A 19536-nucleotide genomic window follows, 5' to 3' on the forward strand; every position below is an offset into this window, starting at 1 on the left:
AAATCATTAAGTCACTGATGGTTAGAGGGATCGCTCGGGATGGGAGATGTGTGCTGAAAGTAGCTAAAGGACCAAATGTTATAGCCTCTCAGTATCTATATTGCAAACCATAATGCCCAAAAGTAGAGAGAGAGTATGGGGGAAATTATCTGCTGTAGAGGCAGGGGGAGGGCTGGGAAAGGGGGGTATATTGGGGACATTGGTGGTGAAAACTGTGCACTGGTGGAGGAATGGGTGTTGGGTGTTGTTCATTGTATGACTGAAACTCAAACATGAAAGCTTTGTAACTATCTCATGGTGATTCAATTAAAAAAAAAAATTCCTCTCTGTCTCAAGGTAATCTCTTTTGACTGCTGGGATAACTGAGCACAGGAAAGATAACAAGATCAATAATTTGGAGTTGATTTCAAATAATAATTGTGCTAGTTATCATAGCTGCTCTCTGACTAAGTTTCTTAGGCTCTCGAAGCTTCATTTTCTGCAGCAGTAAGGAAGGAAGAATAATAGTACTTCTCTCAGAGGGTGGTTACGGAGCTTACATGAAACAGTTTATGTAAAGTGCGTAGCCAAAGCCTAACAAGTGAAAAAGGTTCTATAGGTTTGTTCATACTATTGCTATCTCATGCTCTAATTATCTCACTTTTAAAAGAAGACAACAGGGTCCCAATTGGGCCTACTGCCTATGCTAAGTTCCACTTCACCAAACTGAGTCTATTTTTTTGGCCTTCCCAGAAATAAATCTTAAACCAGTAAAAAAGAAATTTCCTAATCAATATAAGTAACCTGCCTGACAGCCCCCTGCAGTATTCACTAAAGGAAACAGCCCTATCAAAATCAACCCACTCCTTGCCTCATGTCAATTCCTTTCCCTCACTCCCTTCTGCCCATAAACCACCAGCTGATATGTAAAGTTACATTTCCTCAAAAAGTGCCACTTACACACATGAGGGCACAAAGCATGTCCACAGAAGCGTGGATCACTCCATTGTGGTTCCTCTTCAGTGCTTTTACTACCTTCACTCCCAGACGCTCCCGAAACCTTGTGGAACAAAACAAACAAAAAAAAGGGCATATAATAACCATAAGAGCATTACTGTTCTGTTTTATTGTTAAAATGAAGTTAAGTGATCATTCTAAATTTCCATTGTATTACTACAACAATTACTTATTTTGAATCCCACTAAACATCAACTTTCATAATAGGTCTTTTCTTTAAGGAAAAACATTTTTGTTCCATTTTTATCATTAATTTTACAACATTATAGATTGAGAGGCATCATTCACCTATGTGTGTAACAAATTCATTGCACCCATTACCAAATTACAGTGCAACCTCATCACCAAAAAGATTTCTCTACTAGGAACTTCTATTATTTTGAGGGTGTATATGTGTGTTTGGGAGGGTGGGGGGATGGCATCCGAAGATCAAAGCTGGGGACTCATACAATTCACGTACAGTACCTCTGACATCTCTGTCCTCTGTGACTTTTTAAGTTAATTAAAACTAAAAAACAGGAGACAATAGCAGAACTAGTCAGAATGGAACCAATATCGTCTGCAGTTCCACTTAGCCTCCTTTTGAAATTCTCATGAATAAAAAATTTAAAAAAAAAAAACAACTACTACTACCATATTGTCATGTCATATAAAAGGTATAAAGATGTGGTCAGACATGAAGGCGTGAACCTAATTATTATTGAGATATTTAGATTCTCTAAAGGAAGTTGCGTTTCAGAAGAGAGGAGCCAGAGAGCGCAACAAGCTGAACGCATGCTCTGAGTGCCGGGAGCCGAGGTGTGGTCCCCAGCACAGTACTGTCCCCAGAGCACCGTGCACCGCCAGAAGCTACCGCCATGCACTGCCAGGCTTGCAGCAAGAAAACGAAGAAAGAAAACGAAGCATCAGAAAATGACTTACTTCGGAAGCTGAGTGAAGGCTAGAAAGCCAGCTTTGGAAGCCACAAGCCTCCTCACAGCCTGGAACTGGCTCTCCAGTTCTGCATTTGAAGCTACAAACTCTCCCTCTTGGGACAGCAATGCTGTTATGGCATTATTGATCAGTTTCTCTTTGTTTTCTGAGAAGAGACCCTAGGCAAAGGAAGAGTATTTCAAAACAAGGTCGCCATGCCAAAATTTAGTAAGAATGAACAAATCGCAACTGATCTTACATCCTGTGTCACCGCATGCAAAACACCGCTGTAGGAAATATTTGCGTTGAACCTGAACACAGCATCGGCAAAGTTGCCATCTGTGAGGAGATGAAAAGGCCAAGAAAGACTTAGAGGTTTGCATTTCTCATTTCTGAACGACGACGGAGTGAGTGGAGGGAGATGCAAATCCATACTTACTCGGGGGTGCGGCCAAGAATCGGAGATGAAGGCTCTCGACCTCCTCATCCACGGGCATGCTGAGCAAGCCCCACCGCTGGCCCTTGTGGGTCGGCGTCATTTTCACACAGACATCTCTGTTACCCGAGGCTCGGACTCCATCCAGCAAACTTGCCAGCAAGGAATCTCTAAGCAAAGTTTCAAAGGAAAGAGGTTTCAAGATTCAAAACTAAGGCGAGGTCTGATTCAGAACGCAGAGACCCTTCAGCAGGTAAAGGGCTCTGGGAACACGGGACCACAAAGGGCTTGTGCAGGGCGCCTGAGGCCAACGCTAGCTCTGCACTCTGCTGTCACGAGACTTTGGACAAGGCAGTGCTGAACTGGAGCGTCAACATTTTCCCAGGGGCTTGACATTTCCCAATTTTTAAGTCTTATTGAGGTACAACTTACAAATTAAAAAAAAAAGCTACCGATTAAGTTAGGTCATTTTTAGCATATCCCGAGGTCTGAGAGGTCATCCCCACAATACGGACTGGGACACTGCCATCATCCTGAAGAGTTCTCCCATGTCCATTTTTTGAGAAAAGTCCCTGCCAGGCAACCCCTCAGTTACTTTGGTTCTCTATGGGAAAAACTTACAGGAAACTTATGGGAAACTTGTTCAAGAGAATGAAAAGACAAGCCCCAGGCTGGGAGAAAATATTTGTAAGAGACAGAGCTGAGAGAGAATTCTCAGAATATATCCATGAGAAAGACAACACAAAAGAATATTCATAGTCCTTAACAGATATTTTCCCTCTTCAAAGAAATGCAAATAAAAGCAAGATATCACTAGGCAACTACTGAAAACGGCCCAAATCTGTCAGTGTGGTGAGGATGTGGAGTGGCAGGAGCTCTTGCTCATGGCTGCTGGGAGATGAAAGAGCTTAGCCACTTCCGGAAGACAGTCTGGTGTTTCTTACAAAACTGACCATCCTCTTACCAAATCACTTAGCAATCGCACACCTCAGGGGTCACCCAGAGGAACTGAAAACCTACGTTCACACAAAACTAGAACACTGATACCCACAGAAGCTTTTATTCAGAATGGCCAAAACTCCACAAGTAACCAACAACGTGTTCCTCATAAGCGACTAAGTCGTGATACATCTGACAACAAAGTATTCGTCAGTGGTTAAAGAAAAGTGAACTAAGTAATCTAATAATTTACACCATGAAGACTAGAGCTACTTTTGTACCCTATATTTGAAAGTGGCTGAGAGGGGCTGGAGCAATAGCACAGTGGGTTGGGCGATTGCCTTGCACTCAGCTGACCCGGGTTCGATTCCCAGCATTCCGTACGGTCCCCTGATCACCACCAGGGATAATTCCTGAGTGCAGAGCCAGGAATAACCTCTGTGCACTGCTGGGGGTGACCCAAAAAGAAAAGAAAAAAAAGTGGCTGAGAGGAAATACCACATGCTCTCATCCTGAGAAAAGCGTCTGTCTGTAACCCTGTAAGGTGATGGGCAGCAGCCCCCCTAACGGTGGTGATCCTTAAGCAAGGCACACAGTCACTGAGACCATTCGATGATCATTAAGTGAATTCCTCAAACTATCATTTGATATATTAATCCTACTTCAATAAAGACAGACACCCATCCTATTGAAAAAGCCATGAAAAGACAGAGAGGAAGCAAAAGAAGGCAACTAAGAGGCCTGATCTGAACTACCACTCCAAGACAGTGGTGAAAAGGCACCCCCCCCACACACACACACACAATAAGACAGTGAGGAGCTGGGGAGAGGGCTGGCCTCTGGTGGTGGAAATGCAGTGACTTTGTACATCAAAAGCAAAACGTTGACACTATTATAAACATTGGTTTGTCCTTTCTGCCTTGCCACAGGGAGCCACGTTTATTGGGTTACACCCATCACAGTGCTCCCATAAGAGGCACTCCCATTCTTCTATGTTCATCTCTAACCTCTTTCTTTGTGCTCTGCTTCCCCAAATGGCCAATCACCTTTATCTCCTAATCAGACCCTGTGAACTGTATATACTGCTTTTCTCTTCTCCCTGTTTCCTTTGCAGAGTTACTTCAGAGCACTCCTTTTTGTATAGACACAGGAAGACAGTTAATGCTATGCTTTTGTAACTTGGGAGTTAATTGACTCCGAATATTCACTCCAGGTCAGGGCATCTGCTTTCTCGACTTAAGCCTCAGTTGCCCTTACTTTCTAGCACCCCAAAAGCAGGGTCCCAACGAGGGTTGGATGGACCCGGGGCAAGCAGTGAGCTACCGTGGCATCGAAATGGGCCAGGCCAAAGCACCATAATACTTAACTACAAGTAAAGAGCTGATCATGGAGAAATTCTGTCATGATTCAAAGAGTAACAACTGGATTAGGACCCTGCTAGGGTTAGGAAAGACTAATCTGGCCTGAGCACTGTAGTCTGAGATCTATAATGAGGTGTCCCAGGAGAGCCACCCTACAAGCTTAATGTATCTCTCTTACTGTGTCCATACAAAGTAACAATAGTATTAAGGAGCAGAATTAAGATGAATGTTTAAATGGCTACTGGACTAAGGAAAGGAGAAACACACCCTAGGTGGTATTTAGTATTTAGCCCTTGACCAGGATCTCCTGGCTGCAGGAGATCAGGAAGGGCTTTCATATGTTGATTGTGCTACCAGACTGGGGCATGGCTGCTAGAGTGTGGAGACACTAGCAAGCGGACAGGAGATTGGAAAGAGGGGCAGGGTGAGACTGGAATGGGGAGCTTGGTGAGACTGGAACAGGCACGTGGGGAGAATGGAATAAACGGCAACTGATCACCAACCAGCCTGGCCCTCGTTTCCTCCTTGGTCCGCCCATGGCACTGGCCATCCTGAGTGAGGGAGTGGCCTGAGACCACTGAATGCAGGTGGCAAGATAGAGTCAGAAGGTTTTTTATTCGTTTTATGACTACACAGTAAACCATGTTACCTTGGTAAGAGTAATTTAAAAAATAATTTTGAAAAAAATCAGTTGTCAAAGTTTATAGGGACAGTGAAAGAGATAAATAAGCAGAGAAGCATGTTTAAGAGAATTTTTTTCTCTATTCACAAAATTCAGTTAGTGAAAATACCCTGTATGACTCTATAATGCCGTTCAATGTGCCATTATGCATTTATCTAATCCATAAAATGTACAACACCAAGAGTGAACCCTAAGGAGCAAAATTAACTTTGGATTGATAATTGGGTATCAGTGTACTTTCACCAGTTTTAACAAATGTACCATTATGTATATGTGTGTGTGCATATATATATATATATACCAGATATATCCTTTATCACTTACATTATTTCCAAACACACACACACACACACACACACACACACACACACACACACACACACACACACACACACACACACACACACACCCCTTTGCTTGCTGTTTCAAAGACTTTTTTCTGTTTTGAACTGTACTTTTGATATTAGGTCTAAATATATAATCTGAAGTCACAAAGAAATTACTATACTCTCTGCTTTTAAGCTCTACTGGAAATAATGGTCGCTTTTTTTCCTAGGGCTATTATCAGGATTAAACAACAAAGCACATGACAAACTGTAAGCCTGAGATTCTTCCTGCTAGAACATCTGCAAAATTCTTTTTTGGGGCTGCTTTCTGTAATGCCAGGGGTCAAACCAAGGTCAGCTAAATGCAAAGAAGCATCTTAACCCCTGAAATCTCTCCAGGCCCATGCACAAGTGTTTTCAGGAGTCCTCTTCTTTGAATTTAGGACTAGAAAAAAGTACGACCTTTTGTTTAAGATGCCATTTTTTTTTTTTTTTGTGGCTGTTATTGTTTTTACGGTGCTCAGGGGACCATTATGGGATGCCGGAGACCAAACTGACTTGGCCCGGTGCAAGGCAAGCACCCTACCTCAGTACTATCTCTCCAGTCCAAAGATGCCATTTTTGTTGATGCCAAATCAAAAGCTTTAAGGTCAGGGGCTGGAGAGTTATCCCAATGCACTGAACGTATGCTTTGCATGCAGAGACCCCGGATCGAGCCCTGGTACAACGTGGTTCCCCAAGAACAAGCAAGAGTCACCACAACATGCGCCCAACCCAGGTTCCATCACTGACACCCATGTGGTCTCCTGAGCACTGGCAGGATGAACGCCTGAGTGCAGAGCCAGGAGCAACCCCTGCTTCCCCACCCCCAACCCCCAAAAAAGCTTTCTTAGGTGAGAAACAGCTATTGTTCATATAAGTAAGATTGGACTGTACACAGTGGTCTAGTGTGCTAGACCCTTTCAACAACTGCTTAAGATTTTTGTCTTCCAACTATGTACAACAGCAAGAAATGACTGCCTAGAATACAGAAACTACCAACCCACAATGATGGTTTAGTACATGAAGAGAACCACAGCAGAACAGTACATGTTTGAACTTATAGGGGAAGTCTGAGATATGTATACACTCATAAAACTTTCATACCGAAAGTCAAGTCATAAGAAATATCAAAAAATAAATAAGCTTGTAATACTAGGAAGTCAGCAGGTTGATAGTATTGATAAAATCCTCAGTGATTCATAAAATCATTAACTTGCAGCTGTTATTCAAACATTGTAACAATAAAAGTGAAATTGTGAATTAATTTAAAATAAAATCACCATTTTTATTCTCTTTAGGAATTTGGAAACGAAATAAAGGTCATTTTAAATATGCAAAAAACAGTGTCCTTTCTTTAATTACACAATCCCAAAGCCCTCTGCTTGCATTTCTTTTTGTTTTGGGGCCACATCTGGTGATGCTCAGGGGTTACTCCTGGCTCTGTGCTCAGGGATCGGAGGGAGAGGGATGCCACATGGGGTGCCAGGGATTGAACCCAGGTTGGCCACATGCAAAGCAATCATCTTACCTGCTGTAATATCTTTCCCTCCCCAAAGCTCTAGGTATTTTTGTAAAACAGGTTTGTGGGGACCAGAGACACAGCTCATATGCTTGAGTACATGTTTGTGTGGGGAGGGCCCAGGTTCCACATGATCCCTTGACCACCAAGAGCACAGAGCTGTGAGTAGTTTCGAGCACTGCTAGGTGTGGCCCAGGTTCCTACCATCCCCTCTCATACCCAGTAAAATCAAAGTAGGTTTCCCATTTTTATTATACTATGATTACGTTAAGCCGGCTGACAGTAGTGTAATATTAAGTGCCAAGAGCAGTCCTCCCAGTCCCTTCTCTCCCCTGTGACTGGCCTCTCCCTAGGAACTTCAGCTCTGTTATTAGTGCAGTTTGTTTCACTGGCCATTGTCTGTTCTCTCCCTTTGATGCAGCAAAAAAGGCCCCACACTTCTTGTTGGCGGGATTACAAACTGGTTCAGCCTCTGGAAAACAGTCTGAAACTGAAACTAGAACTACCATAAGCACCAACAAATCACTTCTTGAGTAACTATCCCCCGAACACAAACATAGTTTGAATTTGAAAAGCTCTAGACTGGTATCTTCCCTGTTCATCTCTGATGGAGCACTTCTGCTACCCGAATACAAAAAGGTCCCAGCAACTTGATGAATTAGAAACACAAATACCTTTCTGTCGAAGAATATTTTCGTATTTGCCCTTTTATAAATTCAATGGTAAAAATTTGAGGATTTTCTGAGTCACAAACCAATGCAAATACCTAAGGAAAACAAAGGTAAGTTCAACAGAGAATATATGTTTCACTTCATTAGAAAAATCACATTGCTTCCTATCTTACAAAAGTCAGTATTTTAAAAAGTAACCTGTTTACAAAACCTAATTCAAGAGGTACTTAGAAGTTCCATTCAAATTCTAAAATACCTGAAAGAAAACTTTCTCTGGGGGTGAGGGGGCGGGGACAAAGCTAGTAGAGCTAAAGCACAAGCTTTGCGTGTGGGAACACAGGCTTGGGAGCAATCCCTGAGCACTGAGCTAAGAGGGGCCAAAGCCCCTGAAAATTTTCATTGCTAGTGCACTTACACATAACACTTATAGGGAAATCAATCTGTTAAACTATTTTTAAAAGCAGTAACTACAACATTAGAAAGAATTACAGGTTCTTCCTGTCATTTCAGGCATGAGAAATTATTAGAATAAGAAATTAGTCCTCCATATCTGAGGGCTCAGTATCTGAGATTTGACCAATCACAAAAGAAAATTACACACTCCACAGTTAGGCCTGTAATGGAAAGTTTACACCTGTTGGGGTTTTGTTTGTTTTGGGGGTTGTTTTTATTTTGGGGGTACTTTTTTGAGGGTGGTTCAGGCCATACCCAGTGAGACTCAGGGATTACTCCTGAGTAATCACTCCTGGTGGGCTCAGGAAATCATGTGGGGTGCTGGAGATCAAACCTGGGTTGGTTAGTGCAAGACAAATGCCCTCCCCTCTGTACCATGGCTCTGGCCCGAAAGGTTTACATCTATAGTGAACCTGCACAATTTACTTCTTTTCATTATTCCTTAAAACAATATTGATCTTGTATTAGGCTATTGTAAGTAATCAAGAGATGATTTAAAGGACAAAGTACTGAGAACTTTGTCCTTTAAATAGGCAAACTCAGTTTGGTAATAGTGGGGGTCACAGAACAAACCTGTCCTGTTCCACCCGCCCCCACCCCAGCCCATGGACACCTAGAGACAAATGCATTCTAATGTATCAATAGGGAAAAAGAAACTCTCACTTAAGCTAATAATGTCACAACTTACTTCTCCTAAAGGCTTCAATGTTGCAATATTGTAAGTAGCTGGATCTCTTTCTACTAAACAAGTCTCTGTAAGGGCTAGAACTCTTTTCACAGGTTCCTTAAAAAAAAAAAAAAAGAGAGAGAGACATACTAGAGCGGGGGAAATGTCAAAATCATGATGAACAACTTTTTCACATAGAAATCTTACCGGATGTCTTGGTGATATTTTTTGCACAATAAACTCAGCTAAAGATGTGATGGATTCATCAGTGCTGTATTTTCCAAAACGAAGATTCAAATATTGCTCAAATTCTAAAGGTTCTTTTCTGATCCTCAATGAAATGCCTACATAGTTGCCAGCATGATCTATTGCACTTTTGATAATTTCTTCTCTTTGCTCTGATGCAAATAAATGCTGCAGGAATTTTGAAATGTCAAAAGTCAGGGTTGAACACTACATTGAACTGATTCATAAGAAAAACATGGCAAGTCTACAGGGGGAAAACATAGTCGATCTTAATAAAGATAGGGAAGTCATGTTGTTGTTGAAATATTACTTAATTAAAATCAAAGTCTGGGACCTAGTGTCTTGCAAACAAATCACTGAATGAAAGCAAACTGCCCCCTCCCAGCCAAGTATAGTTCCATCTCTGTATGATAAAACAGCATTCTGACTCTTCAAAAGAGGATCTAGGAATCTCAGCTAAGTCTAGTGGAAGCAATGGAGCTATGGGTACAATTTCCCACTTTAAACTAAGGTAGCTTTGAATTAATTTTTTTTAAACAGTGGGATCCAATACAAGATTATGTTGAAGAATGTTTAAATATTTAGAAATTAATAGCCTGTAGATATTATAAAGCAACCTGTGACTACTTACAAAGGGTCAGATATTGCTGTCTTGTATTTCCCAAATAAAACTCCCTTCTTTAAACACACACACAATTTTATTGTCAGCAGTTTAACACATCACTATGGATACAGGACACTAGGTCAACGCCAATTGACTGAATCTATTTGAATCTATTTGCAGTGAAATGACTCACTAGCTAGTATCTTTTAAAAGGCTCCTTTGGAATAAGCTTAAAAAGTGGATGACTAAAGTTGAAACTGTTTGATACCATCAAGCAATAAAATACACTGGCAACTGAGTAGTATCAGACAATTCTCAACCGAAATGTTTACCTTATACACGGTGCAGTTTAGTTGAGTGACTGTGGGACAACAGTCTTGTTAAGGCCTGCACGATCATCTCCTGATAATTAGAATGCTCTCCTAGTGCTAAAGCACTGATTATTACTACCTCCACTGCCCAGGGACGAGACAAACCTTCCCACAGCACCAGGACTGCAGGCTACTGGCTTCCTTAAGGTGGAAGAGGTAACTTTTCTCCTTGAGCTTTTGAGTCTTAACAAAAAAAAAGTCCGCATGTGTACTCTTAGAAAACAGCACTAGAATAAAACTTATAACTGGGTAAGAGCAAAATCAAGAGTCTGGGACTATAATTCAATTTGCCTTGAAAACATAAGGCCTACTCAGAGAAGGGAACAGCAAGTAAAATGTGGTTGTTGGTCATGTGGAGGAAAGATGATGCGGGCCAAATATAGACCAGAGACTGAACGCAATGGCCACTCAACACCTTTATTGCAAACCACAACACCTAACCAGAGAGAGAGAACAAAAGGGAATTCCCTGCCATAGTGGCAGGGTGGGGTGGGGGGAGACGGGACTGGGAAGGGGGGTGGGATGTTGGGTTTACTGGTGGTGGAGAATGGGCACTGGTGAAGGGATGGGTTATCAAACTTTGTAAGGGAGAATCATGAGCACAAAAATGTATAAATCTGTAACTGTACCCTCACGTTGACTCACTAATTAAAAATAAACTATATAAAAAAAACAAAAAAAAACAAAAAAAAAAAAAAAAGAAAACATAAGGCCTGGAGAGGTAGTAGAGCCTTGCACACAACCAACCCTGGCTCAATCCCCGGCATCCCGTATGGTCCCCTGAGCACCACCGGGAGTAATTCCTGAGTGCACAGACCGGAGTGACCCTCTGAGCATCACAGCGTGTGACCCCAAAACCAAAAAAAAAAACACAAAAGAAAATGTAAGGCCCTGCATTTGATCCCTGGCACTGTCGAAAAACAGGGTTATGCCTAGTGAGAAAGGCCTTTGTTTTGGGGGTGCTTTGTTTATTTGGAGGCGGGGGGAGTGGCAAGGGGGTTCTCGAGTTATACCCAGGAGTGCTCCGGGGCTTTTCCTGGCTCTGTGCTCAGGAATGACCCTAGCCATGCCTAGGAGACCACAGATCATACCAGGGGCTGAACCAGGGCTGGTCAAAGTGGCCACATGCAAGGCAAGTGCCTGACTTCTGCTATTTCTCCGGCCCACGTCTATATCTCTGAAGACGTAATGTATTTTATAAATCACTTTGTTTCACAATTTCCCCACCAATATGCTTATTTCCTTTCTGCTACCTTTCACCCTTCACTTAACCACAATACAATCTTGGAAAGGTATTTGACTATGGGAGCTTCCGGAACTAAAATTCTCAAAGAAAATAATTCTTGACATTAAGTTTAATTGAGTCTCTCTACATGAAGACTCTTGCTCTATTGTTCATTTTTATTATTTGGAATTTAATTAAAGAAGGCAGAATGCTTCCTTTTCTACAAACAGAAGTCCCGACGTCTAAAGTGACTCCTATTATAACCTACAACTTACATGTAATTCAGAATTTCAAAATACAAGCATACAATAGGTTACAAATTTGACATTTCAATGAATATACAGATTTTAGATTCAAACTGCTTTTTTGAAGATAGCTGATAAACTTTCAGAAAATACGGTAACAAGTTAGAATTCTAATAGCAAGTCAGAATTCAAGACGACTTGATGCCAAGACCTTTACTCTTAACACAAAACTTTCTTCCAGAAGAATCATGTGAAATTTCAAAATAAAGTGTTAAAAACTGTTTTCCTCCAAATGGTCATGCTACCTTTTGATAATTAAAAACAACAACAACAACAACAACAGAGGGCTGGAGCAATAGTACAGTGGGTAGGACATTTGCCTTGTATGGGTTTGATCCCCGGCATCCCATATGGTCCCCCAAGCACCGCCAGGAATAACTCCTGAGCGCAGAGCCAGGAGTAACCCCTAAGCGTTGCTGGGTGTGACCCAAAAAGCAAAAATAAATACATAAAATTTAAAAATGAATAAAACAAAACACTACTTACCAACCTACTAAATCCTCCATAAAGTATGCAAAACCCTCCTTGATAATCCGAGAGATCTACGAAACCTTCAATATTTCTATAGTCATACGAACAGAGGACTCTGTTGGTTGCAGGATTAATTTGGTCAAAGCCTCCAGGAGTTACTTCCAAAATGACAGGTTTTCTAGTATCACCCCAGTGGTGCTTATAACAGCTATATCTCTAGAGAGAAAGAAACAGCATTATTTTTAGGCTCATAATTCTAAAGTTCCTGCTGAAACAAACAAAAACCAAAGCAATAGTATGAATACTTTGAAGCACTATCCAAATTCTTAAAACAATTTTTTAGCTGCTGGAGGTTATAAGTACATAAGAAAGTGCAGGGCTTGAGGCTGGAGGATAGAGTATAGCACGCAGGGCTTTTGCCTTGCACAAGGCCGACCCAGGTTCAGCCCTCAACATCCCATATGGTCCCCGAGTATTTCCTGAGCGCAGAGTACTCATGGGCGGAGCGCATGCTTCGCATGAAGGAGGCCAAGAGAGTATCGGGAGCAACTCTAAGCATGGGGCTGGAGACAGCTCCTGAGTAACATTAGCTGTGGAAGATAATATATCCTCCATTTGAAATTAAAGATGAATATTAAGGGAAGCTAATGCAATAAATAAAAAGAAAAAGAAAAAAATCCTAAATAGGTTATTATTCAAGAATTTTATCATGAGAAAGAGCTCACACATTTTCAGGCAAATTACAGAATCATTTTAAAACACCTGAGCTAATTCAACATGTTAATACAATTTTCTTTCTGCACATATAAAAAAGATGAAGTTTGACTTCAGGTTTCTAATCATATCAAGCAGAAAGTTATCTTTGCAAGAGTAATCACCATAGTAAGTAAAACTGTACTTTGGTAAATATCTTAAATAACATCTCTTTGTAAATTCTATCATCTAGTATCAGAAAATATTAGAATGGCCAACATCTTTTACCATGCCATTTTATTCTTAAAAAACAAAAAGTGTAGCTGAGGTGTTCATCAAAACTATAATAGAAGAAAACAACTGAATGGCAAAACAAAGCAAACAGCATCAAGTACAAAAGGAATCATCCTGCACCCACTCAAAAAAGCCACTTTTCTACTTATCAATACAAAGAATGCAGTCAACCGCATGCTTACAGTAAAAATCAATGGCGTGTTTGAGAATAACCATTTCTTATACCGAAATAAAAGAAAATTATATTGTACACCTTCAGAAGAGTATGGTGTTAAAATAAAAAAATATATACCAACACCCCAAATTTAAGCTTAACAACGAGATTCACACAGGATGGTATCATATCAAGTCCTTGGCAATATTGCTTGGTGGCATTACGTATACTGCATAGTTCCACAGAAAGAGAAAAAGCCTGCATATACTCCAAGAAATGCAGTCGGGGCTCTGCAGTGCACTGAACAATGGATGCCGGTCACCTGTCACCTCTCCAGGAGTGGTGCAGAGAGGCCACAAGAAAGAAGGTGCTTCTCTGACAGCTGTCCTTGTTGTCAATCCCCCAGCCCATCCTGCAGGGGGTTCTCCCAGCCCACCCAGCTGATAACAGGGAAGGAAACAGTGAAGGAGCACCAAAGGAAAGCAGATGAAAGAGTGACCCTTCCTCTGGACTCAGAGATGGTGAGAGAGAGAGAGAGAGAGAGAGAGAGAGAGAGAGAGAGAGAGAGAGAGAGAGAGAGAGAGAGGAAGAGGAAGAGGAAGAGAAGGAGAGGGGAGAGAGAAAGAAAAGGAGAGAGCAGAGAGAAAGGGAGAGGGATAGAAATACAGAAGGGAGAGGGGGAGGGAGAGAAAGAAAGGAAGAGAGCGGGATAGGGAAAAAGAGAAGGGAGAGGGAGAGAGAGAGAAGCGAGGGAGAAAAAGTGAGAGAGGGAGGAAGAGGAGGGGAAGGAAAAGAAGGGCAGGGAGAGGGAAGGGGAGGAAGAGAAGAAGGGAGGAGAGAGAGGGAGACTTAAGCCTGATTTAGAATCTGTCGGAGCAACTGAAGGTCTCAGGACCAAACACAACAGAGGCGAGCATCAGCTCAGCATCTGGGACAGAATAAACCTGCATTTCCTGGTGGGAGGTGCAGGTGCTATTTATTCCTGGTGTAATCTGAGGTGAACTAGCCTTCATCCATCAGCTAAAAACACTGCTTCCAACTTGCAGTATGACAGATATTAGTGGGAATTAACATAAAGGGAAATCAAGTATGGACCTAGAATAGCTGTGCACAAAAACATGAGGCACAAAGAAAACTTACTGCTAAACTAAAACAAAAATGAGGCACACTGATTTTTGACCTTATAGAAATCTGGGGCCAGAGCAGTAACACAGCAAGTAGGGTGCCTGCCTTGTATGCAGCAGACTGGGGCTCGGTCCCTGGCAGCACGTATGGTCCCCCGAGCCTGACAAAAGTCAGGAGTCAGCCCTGAACACTGCCGGGTGTGGCACAAAACCAAACAAACAAAAAAAGAAACCTGGCTGTGGCTTATCAGGAGCAAGAGAGAAGCAGCTCTGACTGTCATTAAAATTTTTTTAAATGGTTCCTGGGCAACCAGCCAATGTCTTGAGTTGAGATCAGTGAGGCTTCTGGGATACTAAAGCAAGCATCAGAACATCCCTAGAAAGGATGAGGGCATTTTTAAAGAGAGGGGAATGGAGCTTCTGGCAACCTCTTAGAACTCAGTTCCTGCCGGACGCCAGAGTTCTGAAGGGTGCAGTCAGCTTAGGCAGGATTCTAACGACCACCCCCATCCTTATAGAAGCAGGTATCTTAAAGAAGAAAGGCAGTATTTCAAGGAGGGTTGGCGGGGAGAACCCCTGTCCACTCTGTAGAAGACTGATTTAGTTTAAATGTTGCTAAAATATGACTAGAAAAGGCCTCAAAAAGTTCAAAGGATTCCAATAAGCAACTCTGACATTCCCCAAACGGTTGGTGCAAGAACACGCAAGGTGCTCGCGCAGGTGCAGGGATAAAGGAACCTTCACTCATTGTTGGTGGGATTGCTGACTGGCCCAGCTTCCTTGGAAAACAATATGGGCATTCCTCAAAAAAAAAAAAAAAACAGAAATTGAGCTCCCATATGATCCAGCAATACCACTTCTGGGAATATATTCTGGGGGCCCCAAAATAGCAGAAACGCCATCTGCACTTCTATGTTCATAGCAGCACTATTCATAATATCCAGAATCTGGAAACAACCCAAAAGCCCGAGAACAGGCGACTGGAATAAAGAAACTATGATATGTCTACACAGTGGATCAGTATGCAGCTGTTAGGAAAAATGACGCCATGAAATTTGCTTCTAAATGAATGGACATGAAGAGTATCATGCAAGTGAAATGAATCAGAGGGAGAGGGACAGATACAGAATGACTACACTCATTTTTGAGCTATAAAATGAAACAAAAAAACAGAATGAAGCTAATATTCCAAGACCAGGAAAAACAGATTGGAAGCTTGCCACAATGTGTGGAGGGCAAAGGGCAGTCAGGATAGAGAAGGGTCCAGTATGAGAGTAATAGAAATGATCACTTGGACAAGAACTGAGGGCTGAATGTAGGTAAAGAGATACCTGATAACCTTTCGGTATCTGTATTGTAAACCATAATGCCCGAAAGGAAAGGTGGGGTGCGGGGTTGGGGAAGTGCTTGCCATAGAGGCAGGCAGGGAGTGGGTGTGGAGGGGAGGGAGGGAAACTGGGAACATTGGTGGTGGGAAGTGTACACTGAAGTGATGGGTGCTGGAACACTATATGACTGAAACCCAGTCATGAACAACTTTGCAATTGTGTATGTCACTGTGATTCAATTAAGAAAAAAAATTTTAGTAAAAAATATTTTTTAAAAAAGAACATGCAAGATAGTTTCAATGTATCTAAAACTTCTCCACAGGCTCTGATGCTTGAGTGCTGAAAAACCCAGGCATGCAGGACTTGTGACTGAAGTCTCCAGGCTTGCCTACAACTGGGAACAACTCTTCCCATCTCCCTGTGCTTCTGGTAGCTGGCAGCCACGCCCATGAACTGCTTCTGCTGCCATTTAAACTCTCTAACGGTCATGACCCAGAGACTCATAAATAAACCTCTCAAGAGGAAGAGAGCAACATGCCGCAGAGATGCCTCTGGGCCCCAAAGTCACCATCCAGTAAAAAATTTAATTCTTGCTGTGTTGCCCTATTTAAAATCTTAGAATTTCTGGAGCGCGTGACCACATTTGCTGCGATATCCCACACACTATTCAATGTCTTAATGGCTCCAGGGTGATACAACAATCTTCACACCCTCTAAGAAAACTTTTTTTGGATATCTTTAACAGATTATTCATAACAGACAATACAAAGAAAATTATTATGTTCTGCTTTGGGGGCAGGCTTTGGGGATCGGGGTGGAATAATTTGAAATATGGTAGTGGGACTGGTGTTTGAATATTAAACGTAATCAATTATTGTGAACAACTCTAGAAAAATAAAATTATTTAAAGAATACAGGCTACGGAACTATTCTTACAAGAAATAGCAACACTTGAATATTTTATTTGAAGTAAAAGCAGCTATTAAATACTTACCCTTCCTGTGATTTTTCCTTCTGAAAAATCTGTTCTGAATCTCTGAAACAGAAAATCACCAGTTTTAGGAAACAGACTGTAAAGAAAACTAACAGTTCAAGCTTTCCTGTTTACAAGAAGCTAAATCCCAACTAGGAAACTTGGTATTAAAAAATGTTATTAAAGTTACAATTTAATGACATTCAATAGAAAGTGTGTGAAACTTCATTTAAAAAAAAAAACATTTTAACATGAAACCAGTTGCTTGTTCTGCACACTGCATTTAAAAGACTACAAGACTATTTAATATAAAGGATTTTCTAGTCTTCTAGTTTGAGAAAAGTGAAAATTCAGGGTTAAATTTAAGGTCAAAAAGAATAAATAAACATAAGGGGAAGAGAACTATGTTAAATTACAGAGTTTTGAGAGCACAAAGAGTATAAACAGAAAAACTGAAGTTTTAATGGATTTAGTCTTACCAATGCTTCTGTGAGAAGTTCTGTTCTGTGCTCTGTAGAAAATTTTAAAGTTTCTGATTTTCTCCCACTGCCTTTTCTAAATGTGAGGTTGAACTCTGTTCCTTGTCCTTTTCCAACAGGGCTGATACTGCAAATGTCTCCATAAGGCCACTAACAAAAACAAAGCAATTCTTTCAATTGGTGTAAAAATATAGTGAAATGCAGCTTTTTTTTTTTTTGCAACTCTAATTTCATAAACACTAAGAGAGAAAAGTTCTATAAAATACTGACAACAAGAAGAAGTTATGTCTTTTAACAATTCTATAATAAAGTTGGGGCTGGATCGATGGCACAGTGGGTAGGGTGTTTGCCTTGCACGAGGCCGATCCGGGTTTGATTCCCCTGCCCCTCTCGGAGAGCCCGGCAAGCAACTCTGCTCAAGCGTGCAGAGTATCCCGCCTGCACGGCAGAGCCTGGCAAGCTCTCCATGGCGTATTCAATATGCCAAAAACAGTAACAACCAGTCTCACAATGGAGACATTACTGGTGTCCACTTGAGCAAATTGATGAGCAACAGGACAACAGTGATAGTGACAGACCTAGGAGTGCTCAGGGCTTACAAGTAGCTTTTCACTTAGGAATCACTACTGGCAGGGCCCAGGGGATTGAACATGGCACCAGGGATTGAACCCCAGTCAGCCGCATGCAAGGCAAGTACCCTGCCTGTACTATCACTCCAGGCTAAGTTAGAATATACTGAAATGTATATCCATGTCCAGTTAGTCTTGCCTATACTAAAAGTGATTAAGTGATTCTACTTCCAAGAAAAGGAATCTTTTTTTTTTTTCTTTTTGGGTCACACCTCTCAATGCACAGGGGTTACTCCTGGCTCTGCACTCAGGAATTACCCGTCAGTGCTCAGGGGACCATATGGGATGCTGGGAATCAAACCTGGGTTGGCTGCGTGCAAGGCAAATGCCCTACCCGCTGTACTATCGCTCCAGCCCCTCCAAGAAAAGGAATTTTGAAGGGCTGGAGCAATAGTGCAGCGGGGAAGACACTTGCCTGGCATAGGGCCAACCTGGATTCAATCCCTGACATCCCATATGGTCCACTGAGCCCTGCCAGGAGTAATTCCTGAATGCAGAGAAAGGAGAAACCTCTGAGCATCACCAGGTGTGCCCCCCCAAAAAAGGGAAAAGAATCTTCAAGAATTATACTTGTGACTTACATATGAAATATTAAGAGTAATAACTCAGCTTCTTTTATTTAAATAAAGCTTACTGGTTTTACCTAAGAAATGACTACAACAGGAACACATGTAAGTTATAACCTTAGAGCTTACAAATAAAAACACACACACACCCTTTTATTTATTTAGCTCCCTGACAGATATTGAGCATTACATAATCTCTTTCAAGTTCTTTCAGACTTGGCTTTTGTTTTGTTTTGGGGCCACAAGTCAACAGTGCTCAGGGGTTACTCCTGGCTCCATGTTCTGGGGTCAAACATGCACTAGGCCCCTTGAATTATCTCTCTGGACCTCAGATTTGACACGTTTAATCCAAAGTACTGAAAGCTGGTGGCCAGAGATAGTCCCAGGAGTTAAGGCGCTGCCTTCCATGCAGCCAATCTCCACTTAATCCCTGTACTGTGTATCATCCACTAAACACTGCCAGGCAGGAGTGATTCTTGAGCAGAGAGGCAAGAATAAGTTCTGAGCACCACTGGATGTGATCCCCAAGCTCCCCAAATTATATATAATAATAGTAAAAATAATGAAGTAATTATTATCAGGCCACAAACTTCAAGTGGGGACAGGATGCTAGATAGCTCAAAGGCTGGAGTGTAACCCCGGTACAAAAGCATGGTCCCATCTACCCCTCCAAGTACCCTCTGGTGGCCTGGGGACACCAGCACCCACGTATCTGTGAGTGGTCTCTCGGCCTTTAAGCACTGCTGGACAGGACACCTGAAATAAAATAATAAAATTCAAATGGTGTTCAAATATAAAATGATTGAAATAATTACCTGATTTGTTACTTCTAAAGTATTAGGATTATATGTAGTAATTGCATGGGTTCCAACTGAAAAGACACGCTTATATCTACAAAAGAAGACAAAATATTTGAAAGTGTTAAATAAAACATTCTGTAAAAAGACATCTCAACAACAACAAAAAATTTCAACAGGCTTATTAATGGTGACTAAATAGACTAAGTATATCTTAATTTTATATAAAAATGTGTATTTTTTAAATATTCTAAAATGTTATTGGTATTAAAA

At 41.5% G+C, this 19536-nt stretch overlaps 1 protein-coding gene across 1 annotated transcript in view; it reads right to left on the minus strand.

The window, feature by feature from the left end:
• Window positions 1–19536, minus strand: part of DNAJC13 (DnaJ heat shock protein family (Hsp40) member C13) — a 116328-nt gene that overhangs the window by 78363 nt on the left and 18429 nt on the right. The window contains exons 3-13 of the mRNA XM_055135759.1: window positions 19282–19357; window positions 17272–17421; window positions 16814–16855; window positions 12242–12442; window positions 9212–9418; window positions 9026–9121; window positions 7888–7979; window positions 2348–2514; window positions 2168–2247; window positions 1918–2087; window positions 940–1039 (exon numbers count right to left, since the gene is read on the minus strand). Coding sequence (XP_054991734.1) covers window positions 940–1039; window positions 1918–2087; window positions 2168–2247; window positions 2348–2514; window positions 7888–7979; window positions 9026–9121; window positions 9212–9418; window positions 12242–12442; window positions 16814–16855; window positions 17272–17421; window positions 19282–19357 — 1381 coding nt within the window. The remainder of the gene's footprint in view (window positions 1–939; window positions 1040–1917; window positions 2088–2167; window positions 2248–2347; window positions 2515–7887; window positions 7980–9025; window positions 9122–9211; window positions 9419–12241; window positions 12443–16813; window positions 16856–17271; window positions 17422–19281; window positions 19358–19536) is intronic.

Source organism: Sorex araneus, chromosome 4 (genome assembly GCF_027595985.1).
Source record: "Sorex araneus isolate mSorAra2 chromosome 4, mSorAra2.pri, whole genome shotgun sequence".
NCBI lineage: Eukaryota > Metazoa > Chordata > Mammalia > Eulipotyphla > Soricidae > Sorex > Sorex araneus.